The sequence below is a fragment of the Netta rufina genome (assembly GCF_964035555.1).
Source record: "Netta rufina genome assembly, chromosome: Z".
Classification (NCBI taxonomy): Eukaryota; Metazoa; Chordata; class Aves; order Anseriformes; family Anatidae; genus Netta; species Netta rufina.
The window spans coordinates 12,630,470-12,649,023 of NC_140126.1; the positions used below are offsets into that span (position 1 = coordinate 12,630,470).

Here is an 18,554-nt window from a genome sequence, read left to right on the forward strand (position 1 = left end):
TACTTAATAGACAAATCACATCAGTCTCAGAGTATTCCTTGAACTGAAAATAGCTGGAGTCTAGAAGAGCTATCAAAGGAAACACCATACTCATGCTGTTCTTGATCTTCTCTGGGCATCCAATTAAAAGCACTATTGGGGAGGCTGGTGGCTTAGACAAACCTCAGAGCTCAGCTAGTTTGAAGTTTCTTATGCTCTTTTCTTATATTAAACTGCTTATGTCTTTTATTTTTGTAATTCCAAGTGTCATTTTGGAAGGGAATTCTCTTAGCTATATATGTTCTTTCTTTTCTTTCCTTCCTTCTTTCCTTCCTTCCCTCTTCCCTTCCTTCCTTCTTCCCTTCTCTCCTTCTTCCCTTCCCTCCTTCTTCCCTTCCCTCCTTCTTTCCTTTCTTCATTTTCTTTCCTTCTTTCTTTCCTCTCTTTCTCTGTCTTTCTCTCTTAGTGTTTTTGTACCATCTCTTGTTGCTCTTGCAATGGCAAGGGCCTTACAATTTCAGAAGATTTTCAAGCATGTATCTGAGTTAAAAAATGTGAACTTTAAAAAATTTCACATCTCCATCTGCTGAGGAACCAGAGACAATGTGTATGTAAGGGAGGCACGCTAATTGATACCATTTGCTAATTAAACACTATCTGAAGAAATGAAGAAATGAGATAGTTTGTAAACGTGTGGCCTGTGTGACCTGGCAAAAGCAATTTAAAATTTCCCACCCCTACAGGAAATGTAACTGCCAGGAATCTCCTGACTATGATTCCCCAGAAGGCTGGACAGTTACTGTCGGATAACTCTATCTGTGAAGAAGGGTTCTTCTTCAGTGCTTTGTACTGAAATTTCTGCACTGAATGAAAAAAGATCTTTAATTCTTTACTTTACTCAGAGAGCACCTTTCCTTATGAGCAGCTAATAGCACACTACTGTAGTGGGTTTACGTGGCAAGGTTTTGGTAGCAGGGGGACCGTAGGGGTGGTTTCTGGGAGAAGGATCTAGAAGCTGCCCCATGTTTGGTAAGGGCCCCACTGCTGACCAGAGCCGAGCCAATTAATGATGTTGTTTTGCGCCTCTGTGAGAGCATATTTAAGACAGGGAAAAAAAACTCTGCGCCACACAGCATCTGGGAGAGTGAGAGGAGTGAGGAACAGCCTTGCAGGTGCCAAGGTCAGTGAAGAAGGAGAGGGAGAGGTGCTCCAGGCACCAGAGCAGAAGTCCCCTGCAGCCTGTGGTGAGGACCATGGTGAAGCAGGATGTCCCCCTGCAGCCCATGGAGTACCACGGTGGAGCAGGATTCCACGCTGCAGCCCGTGGAGGAGACCATAGTGGAGCAGGTGGACCTGCACCAATGGAGGCTGCCGCCTGTGGAAGACCCCTGCTGGAGCAGATTCCGGGCCGGACCTGTAGCCCGTGGTGAGGAGACCACGCAGGAGCAGGTGACCTGGCAGGAGCTGCTGCCCGTGGGTGAGCCAGGTTGGAGCACTTTGCTCCTGAGGGATGGATCCTGTGGTACGGACCCATATCTGGAGCAGTTCTGGAAGAGCTGCTGCCTGCAGGAAGCCCAAGCCAGATCAGTTCATCAAGGACTGTATCCCGTGGGAGGGACCCCACAGCAAAGGGGACAAGAGTGACCGAGAAGGAGCGGCAGAGAAGAAGCGCTGTAGACTGACCATAACCCCCATTCCCCTGTTCCCCTGCGCCACTCGGGGGGAGGAGGTGGAAGAGGGTGGATGGGGGGAAAGGTGCTTTTGGTTTCTTTCCTTTGTTTCTCACTTCTCTCGCTTGTTAGTAATAAGCAATAAATCTTACTATCTCCCTATGCCGAGTCTGTTTTGCCCGTTACAATAGTTACTGCATGATCTTCTCATCCTTATCTCAACCTTTGAGCCCTTTTCATCATATTTTCTCCCCATTCCTCTTTGAGGAGGGGGAGTGAGAGAGCGGCTGTGGTGGAGCTCGGCTGCCCACTTGAGCAGAACCACGACAACTACATACAACAATGCCTGGTTAAAACAGTTAGAGTTTGTATAGGTGAAAATAATTACATTACCATGGGTCTAGTATACCAAAATAGTGTAGCTAACTTAATCAGGGTGACGATAATTTCTAACAAATGTCTAACTTAGTTGTTTTTTGTTAAAGTGAATCTCTGTTCATATAAGCTTTAAACAATACAGGTCAGCTTCCACTTGGTTTATCAGTCACTTTACCCAGATGTGAAACACTGGGAGAGCTTTGGAAAATTCAGAAATGTTCAGGATCCTTTCTCGCTTTTAGTATGAAGCCCTAGTTAATTTCCCACAATAATTCTTCTCCTATGAAGAAAGACTGAGTGACCTGATGATGTTCAGCCTAGAGAAGAGAAGGTTCTGGGGAGACCTCGCCACAACCTTTTAACACGTAAAGGGGTCTATATAAAAAAGATCGAGAAGGACCCTTTACTCGAGTAGATAATGATAGGACAAGAGAGAATCACAGAATCATCTAGGTTGGAAGAGACCTCTAAGATCACCTAGTCCAATCTCTGACCTAACACTAACAAGTCCTCCACTATACCATATCACTTAAACTAAAAAAGGATAGATTTAGACTAGACATTAGGAGGAAATTCTTCACTGTAGAAGGGTGGCAAGACACTGAAACAGGTTGCCTAGAGATGTTGTGGATGCCCCATCCCTAGAGGTGTTCTAGGCCAGGCTGGATGTGGCCTTGGCCAACATGATCATTCTTTCCTATGATCTTTAAGGTCTCTTCCAACCCAAGCAATTCTATGATTCTATGAGATTTTATGATTCTATGAACTCTATTTGCTGCTACCCAAAAAAGTCCACCACTCATCCACATTCAGGAAAACATTTCTTAGCTTTTCATTACTCTATTCATCCAATTTACTACAAATACTCTGTATAAAGTTTTCAGAAGTTGAGTCAAATGCATACCCATCCTTTTTTGCCAAAAAAAAAAAATCTTACATTTACTATAAGCCAATGCAGCCTTATTAGTAGTATTCGTCATGCAAAAATTAATTTTATACCAGATTTGTATTCCTAATTGTATACCCTTCAGCTACTTTTTAATAGTTGAATGATGAAATTTATATCTTGCATAACTATTTTTCTGATGAAAAAAAAAAAAAAGTCAGACTTGTTTTCAAAACATGGACTGAAAAAAGGTCATTACCCTTTAAGAAAGCTTAACTGTAAAAAATTTCAGCCCATACATTAAACTTAATGGTGGAAAACAAGGGAAATTGAAAGCACTGCAACTTTTCATTGCTTTTGATAATGTTCATGCTATAGCTATGCAGTATTTTGTGTGGTTTCTTTTCTGCTTACTGTAAGTGAGGAAATAAGGGTTTTAGTTGAATGTCTTCATAAGAAGCTACTTTCATCATGCTAAGTATGCCCCATGGAGATTCTAAATATTTAATTCTTACCCTATGCTAAACTCAAGGTATAATAAAATGCAGAATTTGTTAAAAACTTAAGAAATGCTGCAAAGATTTGTTCTTGCAATAATGCAACTAGGGTATCTCTGCTATCACCTGGAAGCTATAGCTTTGTGCTGTTATGATGGAAGATGGTATATTCTGTCCAACTAGGAAAAAAAAAAAAAAAAAGGAAAAAAAAAGTGCTCTGGCCTTAAAAGGGTCTAATTTATTACCCATTAGTAACACCAAAAAGTCACTACCTGCATTACAAAACTATGCATACTGAAGTAGTAACTAAAATAGAATTTGAAACTGCTCAACTAAGCAAACATCCAAGTGGTGTTTTCAGGGCACGGTGCAGAAGGTGCTGCAGACAGATTCATTGGGTTCATTAGGAAATCTGTTCCCTCACTGTGACCATCCAGTACTTTCTTTATTTATTTTTTTTATTTTTTTTCTCCTCTTCTCAGTTTAAGAGCATCTTAACAAAGGACCCGTCTTCACACAATTAAGTAGAACATCTTTCCCTTCTCTGGTGTCTTTCAGTGGTTTTGCCTGCATAGCTACCTTGTTAGCAAGTAGAAGGGCAAGAAAAGCCTTTCACCCGAGACCATTCTAGTTCAGTGTCTTAAAGAATGGCAGAAGACCATAAATTTCTCACAACAATTAAAGAATAAAATTTTACTCTGTGGTCCTTGAGTACATAGATGGTCTAATTTTTATAGAACAGTATTAGAAACAGCATTTTAACACAGAAAACAGCAAAGGCGTGAAAGTTTTCCATACCAACAAAAAACACTTGAACACAAATCTTACCTCCCTAAGGGGATCATTGAGCTCATTGAGAATGTTTTCTTCATCAAAGATTTTGCCTTGGTACCGGTGCTCATAGTAATCATGGATCTTCTGGCGCATTTCAGCAGGTAACTTGTGGAATGACATGTACTGTTCCACTTGTTTATACTGTCAGGAGAAGAAAACAATAGGAATGAGCAGTCTCCACAGTTTTTTACTCTGTCAGGAACCTAAAAAATGAAAATTCATTCATGTATCCATTTACATTTTATATGCTTTTATAAAGATTCCATTTGCCAGAGGACACTAACACAAAAATTAGTTCAGTATCACTGCTGCTCAAGTGACAGCACAACTACTGAAAATAATGGAAACTGCCTTTAGTCATGATGTTAATATCCATATTAATATATAAATTTTGTAGTGGTTTGACTTGGCCAACACCTAAGCACCACACAGCCATTAGCTCACCCTCCCCCTTCCCTCTGTGCGATGGGGAAGAAAATAAAAATAAATAAATAGAAGAAAGAAAGCTTGTGGGTTGAGATAGAGACAGTTTATTAGGATAGAAAAGAAAGGAAAAAAAAAATATAATGATAATTGTACTACTGCTAATGTGTACAAAACAAGTGATGCACAATGAAATTGCTCACCACCCACTGACCAATGCCCAGCCTATCCCCAAGCAGCCAGTCCTCCTACCCCAGCCAGCCATCCCAAATTAATTGTTCAGCATGATGGCACATGGTATCAAATATCTCTGTGACCAGTTTGGGTCAGCTGTCCTGGTTCTGTCCCCTCCCAGCTCTTGCTGTAACCCCCGTCTCCTCACTGGCAGAACAATGTGAGAAGCTGAAAAGTCCTTGGCTTAGTGTAAGCACTGCTCTGCAACAATTAAAACATCAGCGTGTTATCAACATTATTCTCATCCTACCATACCAGCTACTAGGAGGAAAAGTAACTCTACCTTAGCCAAAATCAGGACAGTTTTAGAATACAAACCCTCACACTTGTCTTATCCCTGGAAGTCTTCAAAAGACGTTTAGATGTAGAGCTTAGGGATATGGTTTAGTGGAGGGCTGTTAGCGTTAGGTTGGAGGTTGGACTCAATGACCTTGAGGTCTCTTCCAACCTAGAAATTCTGTGATTCTGTGATTCTGTGTTCCCTAAATTCCCAGCTGTACAGTTGTGAAACTGAACCACCATCATTTCTAGCTCAGTCCATGCAGCAGACAGGGAAAGTGTAGTGTCTGTCTAATTCTCTAATGTTACATTCAGAGACAGCCTGAAGTTTGAAATTTCAGAAACTGAGTATGTTGCATTAATATACAGGATATTAATGCTGTGTCTGGTTATAAAGTGATTGATGAAAAAAATCTCAGGAGGAAGGAAGAGAAGAGAAAGGTAAACTGGTAAAATAGTACCAGGCATCAGGAAATAGAAAGTGGGGAAAGACAGAGATGCTAGTATCTGGGAGACTAAGAGGACCTGACTTGATTTACCTTGTGTGCTAGGTTTCCTTGCTTTTACTAGTCCTCTGCCCTGTCTCATGCTTTGTTTGAATGATAGAATCATAAAATGACTCGAGTTGGAAGGGACTTTAAAGATCATCTAACTCCAACCCCCCTGCCATAGGCAGAGATGACACCCACTAGGTCACATTGGCCAAGGCCACATCCAGCTTGGTCTTGAACACCTCCAGGGACAGGGCACCCACAACTTCTCTGAGCAAACATTTACTCCTAATGTCTACTCTAAATCTATCCTCTTTTACTTTAAGACCATCACCCCTTGCCCTATTATTACCTATTTGAGTAAAGGGTCCTTCTTGATCTTTTTATAAGAGCCCTTTATGTGTTGAAACGTTGTGGTGAAGTGTCCCCAGAACCTTCTCTTCTCTAGGTGGAACATCAACAGGTTTCTCAGCCTTTCTTCACAGGAGCTCCAGCCCTCCTCTGGAGTTGCTCTAACAAGGCCAGATCCTTCCTGTACCAAGGGCCCCACAGCTGGATGCAGCACTCCAGGTGGGGTTTCACAAGGGCAGAGCAGAGGGCCAAAATCACCTCCCTCCACCTGCTGGTCACTTCTCTTTTGATGCAGCCCAGGATGCACCTGGACTTCTGGGCTGCAAGTACCCACTGGTGGCTCATGTCAAGCCTGTCATTGTCAGAGCCCCAGAACCCTTCTCCACAGGGCTGCTCTCAATGAGGTCTTCTCTCAGTCCGTACTTCTGTCTGGGATTGCCCCAACCCAAGTGCAGTTCTTTGCACTTGGACTTGTTGAACTTTATGTGGTTCTCATGTGCCCACTTTTCCAGCCTGTCCAGGTCTCTTTCAATGGCATCTCTTCCTTCTTTGGTATCCACTACACTACTCACCATGGTGTCGTCAGAAAATTTTCTGAGGGTGCACTCAATCCAATTCTCTATGTCAATCCTATTTTCTATGTCATTTGTGAAGTTATTGAAAAGCACCAGTTCCAAGAAAGAACCCTGGGGGACACCACATGTCACCAGCCTCCACCTAGACATAGAACCTTTGACCACCACTCTCTGGGTGCTACCACCAAGTCAATTCCTTACCCACTGGATGGTCCACTCTTCAAATCCCTATCTTTCCAGTTTCGAGATTAGGATATCATGTGGGACCATTTGCTTTCCTTCTTCAAAATCTCTTTTGAATAGCACAATTTTCAGTAAAGAAAGTCCCAGAGCAAACATACTCAGAGTTGTACTATGCAAAACTGTGCGATGTATCTGAGACCCACAAAACAAAGAAACTGTGTAAACCACAAATGGAAAAGTACATCCACTCCAATATGTTTGGCTATCACACCACCATCCATGGCACAGCTGAAGAGGATAAGACACTGAGACACAGGAGAAAACCCCTCCCAGGATTACAGGTGAGTTAAAACTTTGCAGAAACTTTATTAAGTCAGTGAAGACTTAATAACAACCAGCATCTCTGTAGATCAATTAAATGAATTTACAACGTACATGCTCTCCTTACGACCTGTAGCATATATCCTTTAATTTGCATAATTGAACACCATTGTTTCTGCTGGATTTGAAATTTGTTTATTTTTTTTCTTTCTTTTTTTTTTTCCCAAAGTGGCAAAAGATTAGATGGTGTCACACATACAACACACATTTCCTAAGTAAGAACTTTCACTTTGCATGGAAATATTTAACACTGTATGATGAATATGCAAGTCTGAAGTAACCTCTGTAGTCTCGTTTGCACCTCTGAAGCAAGAATTCTTCCCCCCATCCTTCAAAATGAGATTTAAATTTGCATGCTCATCAGTGTTTTCTGCAATGATATGGAAAAAATTATCCATGTATTCTGGGTATGAATCAGAGTTCTGGGACATTGGAAGACAGTCTTGTTCTCACATAAACAAGGTATTGCTAATAAAATTATCCTACTAATCAGTTGCAGCCATTCTAGGTATGGATTTATTGGGAGAGAAGGGAGACAAGATCACCCTATGTTCTGTGTGTCTCACTGATGGCTGCTGTGTTGGCTTTTCTGCATTTTCTCCAAAGCCAAAGAGGCTGCACTGTCCAACCGTCTATCAAGCCCTCATACAAGAAGAACATGTAATGCGTCATAACACATAGATAGGGAAAGGAATTCACCATAGCACAGGGCTGCACTCCTCTACACAATCTTATTTTCATTCTAACATACTTGAGCAACATAAATAAAGAATAATCTTTGCTAATCAAAAATGTAAATTCGTTTCAGATATGCAGCGTATAACGTAAGAGAGTTGCAAAGGACATTTGTATCAGAATAACCTTGAAGAAGAGAACATTTACGCTAAGAGCAATTTGCTTTGCCAGCAATTTACACTGCTCCCTGTCATTAGTGCTGTTATTTGAATAGATCCTTTCTCCCACGCAAACTAGTTCTTTTCTCTACCAGGAATTATGCTTACACATGAGAATTTTAGGGAAACAGAAAAAATAAAACTAGTAAAAATGTAGTGCTTATCACTACCTTCTCTTAAAATGTTTCCAGTGGAATAACTCATGGCATAATAGGGACATCTGCATATTAGAAGCATTTAATCTTAGTATCTACAATTACAAATTTAAAGTCTCACAGAAATATTTAACCATCTGAAATGTTTCTTTCTCTGTCAAAAAATCTGATCCTGTGAGCACACAATATATTATCACTCTGTAATAAATCTTTTTCTGATCTTCTCCTGTGTGTTATTCTGCACCATTCATGCTACTACTCCTCCCTTCTTGACATTCTGTCCTGGTATTCACATGAAGTGATCCATCAAAACATTTAACTTATTCTTTTCTTCAGCAAATTATATCTTTCATTAACTCATGATTGCTTTATTTGTTTGTTTGTTTGTTTAATTTATTTAGGTTTTATTTGAAGAATATTGTTCCTGGTCAGGAAAGCACGTTTATTTTCAGTTCTGCCTGCTCTAAGTTATTGGCAATATTGAGGGTTTGCAAGACTAGCTGTCACTGTGGCTTGTCACACTTTAATTGTAAAAAAGTGTTTAAATGAAGATACAAAGAGGAAGCAAAAATAATATGGTTGTTTTCTGTAAAAAAAAATAAAAATAAATTGTTCCAAGTCAGTTTTGAAGAAAAGTTTCTCTTTGGGTACCACAGATATCAATAATGGTTACAAATGTAGGCACTTTGACTTTTAAACATTTATTTATTATTTATACACATGAGAACAGCGCAGATCACATCAAGATAATTTTATTATTTTAATAATATCAAAAAAGTTTTAAAAATTCTTATTAGGACTGTGAATTCCTTGAATAAATATGTATAATGATTATCTTTTCATGGTTTGTCTAAGTGGGATTTCACATCTAAAGTAGTTTAAAAATTTGTCAGTGATGTTAAATTTTGTCAAAATTTTGTATTTGTATTGCATTTTAAAAAGCTGTAGCTGACCCTGAATAATCCATTCCATCTGACACTTAAATCATCCTGTTCATGAGTGGAATAATTTCTCTGTAATGATTCTTCGAATCACATTGCATTTCTTTCCTTCTAGATTGAAAATTCTGGTTGGCTTGTTTGTTTTTGTTTGTTTTAATTTGGTTTATTCAGAAAAGAAAAGGAAAAAAAAAAAAAAAAAAAAAAAAGCACTTCAGGTGATTTTCTTACAACTGTGTGAAATAAGTCTCCCTGGAGCTTCTTCTTCTCCAGGCTGAACAACCCCAACTCACTCAGCCTGCAAGGACAGATGTTCCATAGAAGACATGCTCCAGCCCCTTGATCATCTTTTTGCCCCTTCTTTTGGACTCACTCTAATAGGTCCGTGTCCTTCTTGTGCTGCAGATCCCAGAGCTGAATGCAGTACTCATGGTGGAGTTTCACAAGAGCAGAGTAGAGTGGGAGAATCACCCCCCTCACCCTGCTGGCCATGCTTCTTTTGATGCAGTCCAGGATATGGTATGGCTTTCTGGGTTGCAAGCGTACATTGCTGGCTCATGTCAAGCTTCTCATCAACCAACACCCCCAGGTCCTTCTCCCCAGGGCTGCTCTCTATCCATTTTCCACCCAGCCTGTATTGGTTCTTGGGATTGTCCTGGCCTAGATGCAGGACCTTGCAGTTGGCCTTGCTGAACCTCATGAGGTTCCCACAGGCCCACCTCTCAAGGTTGCCCAGGTCCCTCTGGATGGAGGGTCCATCAGTGTGTTGGAGGGAAAGGATGACACACCCTACAGTTTGGTGTCATTGGTGAACTTGCTGAGGGTGCACTCTATATCCTTGTCACCAACAAAGACGTTAAACAATGCTAATCCCAAGACTGATCCCTGAGGAACACCATTCATTACTGATCTCCACCTGGACACTGAGCCATTGACCGCACCTCTTTGAGTGTGACCAACCAGTTAATTACATTACCAGTCAAAAACTATTGAACTAATGACATTTTCAGTGCTACATGATAATAAGCATGTAGTTACGTATCTGTTACCTGGACCTGGAACTTATCCATACCTGGTCACACCCAAACTACTTCAGTTCCTTTCAACAATAAGTGAAAATATCAGATTTTTCCACAATATCAACACTCAACAACTCCAAGTGACCTACGTCCCTGTAACGTCACTTGAAAAGATCCTGGTTGAATGATACACCTTTTGCACTTCGTGAAATGACTTTGGCTTCAGCAATTGTGCCTTACTTCTCCTGGAAAACCTTCTCCAGGAAACCTATATTTACATCTGTTTAATGCCTTTTTATTCAGGTCTCAATGTTTTCACTAGAAATGTAATTTTGACCCTTGAAGTATGTTATTAAAATACTTTCAGAAAATTAATTTTATTTTTAAAATACTGTGAAAAAAATGAACAAAACAAAACAAACAAACAAAAAAAAATATGAAATGATTACAATTGTAAAAGGAAATCAGAGATCATTTGTAAAATCCTTCTGCTGAATTAAGCAAGTTCTGTCCCACAATCTGGATACAATAAATTCACTTGTATTCTGAAATTTGTTTGAAAATGACTGCCTGACATGTATACAAGATTAATCTAAGCAGCATGATAACATGCAGATCTAACTTACTTGAAAGGAGCAGGAAGGTGAGAGAAGGCAATTTGGTAAAGATGAAGATTTTCTAAATAATGAACTTCAAGTGAAGAACCATCAGAATTCTGCATGGCTTCTAAACTGCATTAGGAAGAATAAGTCCCCTGAGTTATTGAATTTATTCCCTTGCCATTGCAAAACCTCACTTAATCTAGCTTCTTATATAAACAAATCAAACCATCTCAAAAATAGTTGGACTTACTCTCTCCATCATTTCTTTAAGAATATTGTTCCAAAAAAAAACCACCAATTTTATATGTTCCCCTAAATTTCTGTCTAAATGTATGCAGAGACAATGTAAATCAATGAATGCTTAGGAGAAATTTATGCAGCGGCTCCGAAAGCTGCTCTCCCTCGTTATTTCTCCCCGGAGTGTTTATAGATGGGAATCACATCTCTTCCCAACCTCATCCAAGTATTCTATTCTACTTTTTGCTCAGAAGTCAGCATACTAGATCTCTACTTTTTCATTCTAGCTTGAGTGCATCTTTCTGCACCTTTAATGACTCAAACTGTACCTATTATTTTAGTCTCACCCACATTTCTTTGTTATCTACTAGAACACCAAAAGCCTATGGTGCTTTCAGATGGTTGTTTGCAGTCACTTTGTGATCAGCTTCATCACCTGGATTCCCTCAAAACTGTACTGATACTGTAAAGTTTGTTGACTTTTCTGTATTACTAGCATCTGAAGCTTTACACCATTCTAATCTTTATGCCGTCATTGAGCTCACTTTGAGGAACGTTCCCTGAAGTACTATGCAAGCCTTGTGACAGCACCATTCTTTTAGGTGTTTTTCTGAAAGACTTGTTCCAGCCTAACCTTTGTAAAACTCTGTGATGAGCCCACAACCTCAATGGGAGAAGGAATGGCAGCAGTACATGAGAAAGCAGATGAAATGGTCTTAAAACAGCATTTCTTGCAAGAGCAGAAAGAGGTCTACATTACCTAAAGCAAATCAGTTTTGTGTAGATAACAGGTTATGGTCTGCATAGCAGGTGGCACACAGAAGATATCCTGAGGACTTCTTACACATATTAATACTTGGATGATTTTCTTTATAAATTTTCATCTAATTCTACTTTCAAGCAATTCAAAAGACAGTGAATCTGCCTATCATCAAAACAGGACATTCAACAGAAAATTAGAATTGTAAAACTTAGATTGGTCTCTTTCTGTGCTAAACAGTGCTGAAAATGCGAAATGACAACAAAGATTGGGAAGCTATTTGTTATTAGTGAGATACCTATGTTCAACTTTCTAGAAGTCAAGTGTCTAATTCAAAACAGTTACCTTGACCTCTTCTATTGTAACTGGAAAGAGATAAGAAGGGACAATTCATCTCATTCTAAAATTCATGTCTTGCACTGATGAAATATATTCACCTTTGTCATGTTTATCTCTCTCTTCATTGACCCTGGAGTAGATCCAAATGACTATCACTGATAAATTAGCTGTGATAGGTGAAATGGCTTCTAGTTCAGTAACACATGTTTATAACTCTATGTTTTAAAATAATAATTTGGTGATTCTAAAATATGAACCTTTTTTATTGGTGATACATACATATATAGCATCTGATCCAAGAGAAAAATAATAAAAGAATTGTCTTCTAGCTCAATCATTTTCCTATGTTCTTTTAAAATTTTAAATTGGAAATAGTAAATTTAATAAATTTGCTTATTAGGAGATGAAAGCAAATGCTACAGAGAGGCACTTCAGTTATCAAATTCCAGTTGAGGATTTTACATTTGTGTTTTAAATTCCTAGTGGAAAAAGCAGATGGATGCTTTACATTGGGAGGGCAATAAATATGTTCTTTCTGAATCAACATGAGGCAAATTAAGATAGTGTGCCAAAGCTTCACCAAATAACTACTGACAAAATGAACTAAACTACTGAGCTGTCTGAGATATTAAAGATTTAATTTTAATAAAGCAACACAAATATAAAATTTCTCTTCTGTCTAACCTTTTATTATTGACTGGAATAAAGATTCAGATGGCTGTCAATTATCTTACCTGTCAGAGTGTATGCCATTTCAAACACTAGCTCATCTTTACAGATTTTCAAGTAAGACTAAAGACACTGCCAAGTATTTGCATATTATTCAAACAGCTTTTTTTTGGAAGAGTATTTCTGCAAACACACAGTTAAACAATGCTAATTAAACAATTAAACAATTAATTAATTAAACAATTCTCCAACATTTTTAATCCCTGTGAAAGTTCCCTGTCTTTACACTTTAGGAACTCATATGCAATTCCTATGATTTCCACAAAATGTAAGCATGCAGCATTGATGACACAATCCGTTTTCTTTGTGCTATGATGCTGTAGGTGCTTGAAAATTTAGCTGGAAGAACTAAGGAGCTTTGCCTCTTCTATTACCCTTCATTTTGCTGGACACAAGATTGTATTTTCTATATACAGAAAATTTCATTTACTTTTCCAGTGAAGGAAAATGTGAAAGACTTTATGAACTAGTTCATGAGGCAGCAGGACAGAATTGATTCGGAACATCTAAACACTTAACATTGTCTCAGTTTGATATTAACTTGCTTATCCATGTAGTTTTAGGCCCCTTGCTTCTACAAGAGATGTAGCAGGCAGATGACTTTTCAGGAAAAGAGAGGAGGTTCAACAGGGATCCCCATATACAGTACATGTTATGTGAAGTGGTGGTTTAGGCAAATACATTTTAATATTGCAGCTATCCAAAAAGAAATTCAAAATGATTGGAGACAAGAAATTATATATATGTATGTATATATGTATGTATATATATATACATACACATATATATATATGTATATATATTATTTTATTAGAAAAAGGAAAAGACGACTTTTAGGAAAATTGATAAAATTTTCTTGGAGTGTGAAGAGGTCGATCTCTTTTGTGGAAAATTTTGTTTTGTGGGAAGCCAGTTGGACACTAAAAAACACCCTTTTCCAGCAAGCAGCATTATTACACAGTTCTAGAGATATAGGCATATATGGACACAGACAGAACTGGACAATAGCCACAAAGAATTTGCAAAGAGACAGAGCAAGTGAGTAGCTTTCCCATATTAACTTCATGAGAGGTTTTATAGCCCCTTTCTCAAAATTATTAAATCTGTAAGTGGACTTGGAAAGCAAACAATCATAGAATTGCAGAAACTATGAAATGTTCAGTAAACTTCAATTCTCAATTAAAAATGAAACATAACAAATTAACATTATGTTTTAAAATTCACTGAAATATCTGTAATGTCTACTATACTTAAATTTGGTATTCTGTTGAACCTTAACACTCAAATTACATTGATGAAGATTCCTAAAAAAAAGGAATGAAGATTTCATTAAATGAAGATTTCATTAAAAAAAAATGTAGACTGAAGTTTCATCAGACCTAAAATTCACAGGCAATTAATTTTTAAGCAATATATCTATATTTAATTTGTTGAGATTTCAATCTACAGCAGAAGGATAACTGTAAGTTTAATGAATGAGTACACTGAATGAATATAAAGGGGAAATGCTTTTTCTCCTTATCTAAAGGGAGCAACATCACTTAAAAAAAATCTTTCAGCAAAGTTTGTTTCTTAAGATTAAAAGAATAAGATTGGCAAGAGTCTGTGCAAAGACCATAAAAGGAAAATATGTAATTTCCACTTAACTACACTATTGTGAATAAAGAAATTGTATATTTTTGTATCACTTTGCTAAAATTCTTCATAAGGAGTTTGAATTAAGTGCTATATGTTCTATTATACATTACCTATAAGATGGCATTTACAAACTATGTCAGAAAAAAAATGTAATTTCATGTGTAATGTGGCACTTTCCCCTCCATTATGATAGCTATCTCACTGTCACAGGAAGTAATATATTCGTTAGTTTCACTCAATCATTTCATTTGAGAATCACAGAATTTCTAGGTTGGAAGAAACCTCAAGATCATCGAGTCCAGCCTCTGACCTAACACCAACAAGTCCTCCACTAAACCATATCACTAAGCTCTACATCTAAACGTCTTTTAAAGACCTCCAGGGATGGTGACTCAACCAATTCCCTGGGCAACCTGTTCCAATGCCTAACAACCCTTTTGGTAAAGAAGTTATAAAGAAATTTGATTGGAAATTGTTTACAAACTTTTAAAATGATTTATTAACCCAGATATTCAATTGTTCCAAGTCACTAGAGCTGAGCCGCATGAATAATCTTAGTATGTAAAAATAAAAATGATGTCTGAAAAAATTCCTGATGCTTGATTCTCCCAGAAATCTTCTGAATAACATGGAATAATCACAGACAGCCTACAAAATAATCATAGGCTATGTGCTGTTTTCCTTTTGCAAGAACTTCCAGTCTAACTTTATAAGTGGCTTCTATGTTAAAATAATAATAAAAGGCATTAAGTTATGGATTAATCGGAAATGAATTAGAAGAGTTGTATACCTTATATTTATTAATGGATATTTAGAAGATTTTCAATTCAATTTTCTCTTGTCACATTTATTCTGAGGACCTGATATTTTTCTCTCCTTCAACTCCTTAGTTTGTCACCAACTGCAAACATTATTCTGACACACAATGGTGTAAAGTAAACAAAACCAGTATTCCTACTTATAAAAGATGGGGACTCCTAATTTTGGCCCACCCACTGTTTGACAGTGACAGTACAGTCAGGTCCTATCAATACCGAGGGATACTGTTACATGCAGTTTTTCCATTTCATAGTGCAAACGATGTTATGTAATGAACCCATCTGTTGGGTCTCCAAAGTTATTATCTTCTTTTTGCTGTCAACAGTGTGTATGCCCTGATCCACAGTTAGAGAACCAAACAATAATATTCTGGGTCTGTTGCATTGTCTCAGCTGTGCCAATGCCTTAAGCTTCAGTTACCAGGAGGTAGATTAAAGTGGAGAATGTTCACTGATCAGCTCTCTTCTATAGGAAGGGAATCATACCTTGCTAACAAGTATTCCCTGTTATTACATGATACTGTTATACAAACACAACATTATCTAAGCTTTTATCTGCTGTACTTGGTTGAGCACCTGAACAGCTTTTAGATTACTGGAGAACAAATAGAAGAGGAAGGTTAAAAAGTATCTTTGTAAATTGTTAAGTATTCTCAACAGAAATTCCTGAAGTGTTTAAACTCAACTTCAGTCTTGCCAGCATTTAAAAGTAGTACCTTTACTACCTGCTACTACACGCTTCCAATTTACAGTGCTCATTCCCTTCCATATCACAACAATGTTTTTAATTTGTGTAGAAGTGGGATCATCAGATCTGTCCTAAAACTAAAAAGCATCTCTTTAGGTTCCTGCTTCATATTTATTAGATGACTGCAGACAGTTTTCCTGCACTTGGCCATGGGATCTTACCTCCCCTACTGTAAAATCTACCAGGAATCAATAAATATTGTTATGCTACTTTCAAGGCTAATACTAAATTTATTGTTTGCACATTTTACACACTCACCTTTTCATCCTAGCTTTGTTTGGGATTATTAGGTGAATATTAAAATGTGAGATAGGAGAAAAGTAAAGAAGCTTTTGAATGTTGAAATATCTCCATGTTTCAAATGGGGACAAGTCTCAGATCCCTGTCCATCTTTTGTTCTTCCAACAAAATTTGCAGAAATAATGACTTGCATTTCATAAACATCTCCCATTTCTCTTTGGACTACAATTGCATTTTTTTCATGAGCCAACTGAAATTTAGATTTGTCTGCCAAGGCACAGAAGAACTGTCTCTAACGGAATACTAGGTAAAATCTGAAGTTAGCACTAACCTCAACAGTCAGTTCCATGATGATTATCTGTGATAAAAACTACAAATACCAAAAAATGAGTAAGCACAGATGGTCTGTAAAATGGTTTCTGTATTCAGAAAAATACCAAACAGTGATGCTCATGCTGCAAATCAATCATTACTTATATTTCGGTACAAGCACAGTAATAAACTTATCCGTCCATCACAGTTACCTGAATGGCTGAAATAGCAAAGAAACTAGAGTTATCTTCTGCTTTCCACACTGCTATTCTGGTCAGCATACAGATATTTTCACAGAAAACACACACAGACACACACACAAAATAAACACACACACACACACAAACAAACAAAGAAAAACACCGACAACCTAGTTTATAGTCAATGGTAGATCAAACTAAAAATTAAGTTTCCTTGCTGAATGGTGTGATAGGTTCACTTTTATAATTCTTTAACATTGGTGGGAACCAAAGTGATTTTGTTTAGGCTAAAAAACTATCATCTATTTACTATCTGTCACTAATTACCCCTCAAAGAGAACTGTTGCTTGCAAGAATGCTTTAAGCTGTCATTTTACTTACACAAAGAAATTAAACCTGTCCCGCAAAACAAAGAATCTCTTGTTGTTGTTCTTTTTTGTTGTTGTTTAATTAAATTAATTTATAGTGAATGTTGTTTAATAAATTAATTTATAGTGAATTATCTGAAGAAGTTTTGTTTCCTTACTCTTTTCATTATCTTGTGCAAATCTATGTTTTCCTGTTTTAAAAGGGGGAGGGAAGGATCATGAAAACCAAGCTCAGTTCCTCTCTTCACAGAGGCAATGACAGAACTCTGATTTGATGAAGCAACTATCAAAGACCTGAGGAATGAAAAGAAAAGCATCTCTTTTCTATGCTACTAGAGGTGAAACTGTATCAAGTCTAAAGCACGATGATTTTCTTTTTTAATGAGAAAAATACTGTGCAGATGACAGCTTATTTCAAAATATCAGATATGCCGTAACGGTCTCCTCCAAAGCTGCCAGTTCTGAAGTGAAATTTAATACCTACCCAGTCATCTCATACAATTTTCCTTATCTTTTAATTTTTTTTAACTTTTCCATTTACCTGTGCTGATAAAAAAAAAAAAAAAAAAAAGAATATACATTTTAAAAGTGCCTGGTGTGAAGGGATCTGAGACAGAAGTACGGCTTCAGGGGAAGCAAGGATGTGAGAGCAGCTAATCTCTATTCCGTCACTCCTTCGGTTCAGTGTTGGGCACAAACATAACTTTGGGCCAGCCCAAGCAACCTGTATATAGCCAATGAATGCACACTGCAGCTCTCTTTGGTGATGACTCTGACCACAAGGTGGTAAGTCAAGTGTCAATAACCTACTTTTGTGTGATTTACTTTTTTTCCCAGCAATGCCTATTAGGTTTGAATCTCAGGAACACGTGGTTTCCCATGGCACATGTTTCATCTCACCCTATTGATCCTGCAATACAGAAACATTGCATAATGCTAAATTCAGCACATGCTACAATGTATTCAGCTAAATCTGCATGCTTAATTGATTAGCATCTTGCACACATGAAATCCAGTTACTTCAAGAAGCAATTTGAAACAGTAATTAAGAAAAGGAATACAGAAAAAGGAATAATTAGGTCAAAATTATATTACATTATATCTATTGTTAAATAGCTGTAATAAAAAGAAAAAAAATAATGTTTTATTAGCACCGTAATTGTTACATCCGCTTGGTGTTGTGCCAACATCTGCGTTCCTAGCAGCACCAGTATGAGTAAGACAGAAACACTGACATATTACAGCTGCTGATCCTGGAAGTTCTGGCTCTGATAAGACTTATGGCTTGCCAGTTTTCTGTATTAATTACAGGAAAATGCCAATTCATCAGCAAGAACTTGCATGTAAATGGGTGCATTTCAAAGAAATTTGCATGGTAGTAAGTTTATCATGCATGG

The 18,554-nt window shown here is 37.6% G+C and overlaps 1 protein-coding gene across 1 annotated transcript in view; it reads right to left on the bottom strand.

The window, feature by feature from the left end:
• Nucleotides 1–18,554, bottom strand: part of HCN1 (hyperpolarization activated cyclic nucleotide gated potassium channel 1) — a gene marked incomplete at both ends in the record, with an annotated part of 205,193 nt that overhangs the window by 42,383 nt on the left and 144,256 nt on the right. Inside the window, one exon of the mRNA XM_084305204.1 lies at nt 4,239–4,385. Within this exon, the coding sequence (XP_084161330.1) occupies nt 4,239–4,385 (147 nt within the window). The remainder of the gene's footprint in view (nt 1–4,238; nt 4,386–18,554) is intronic.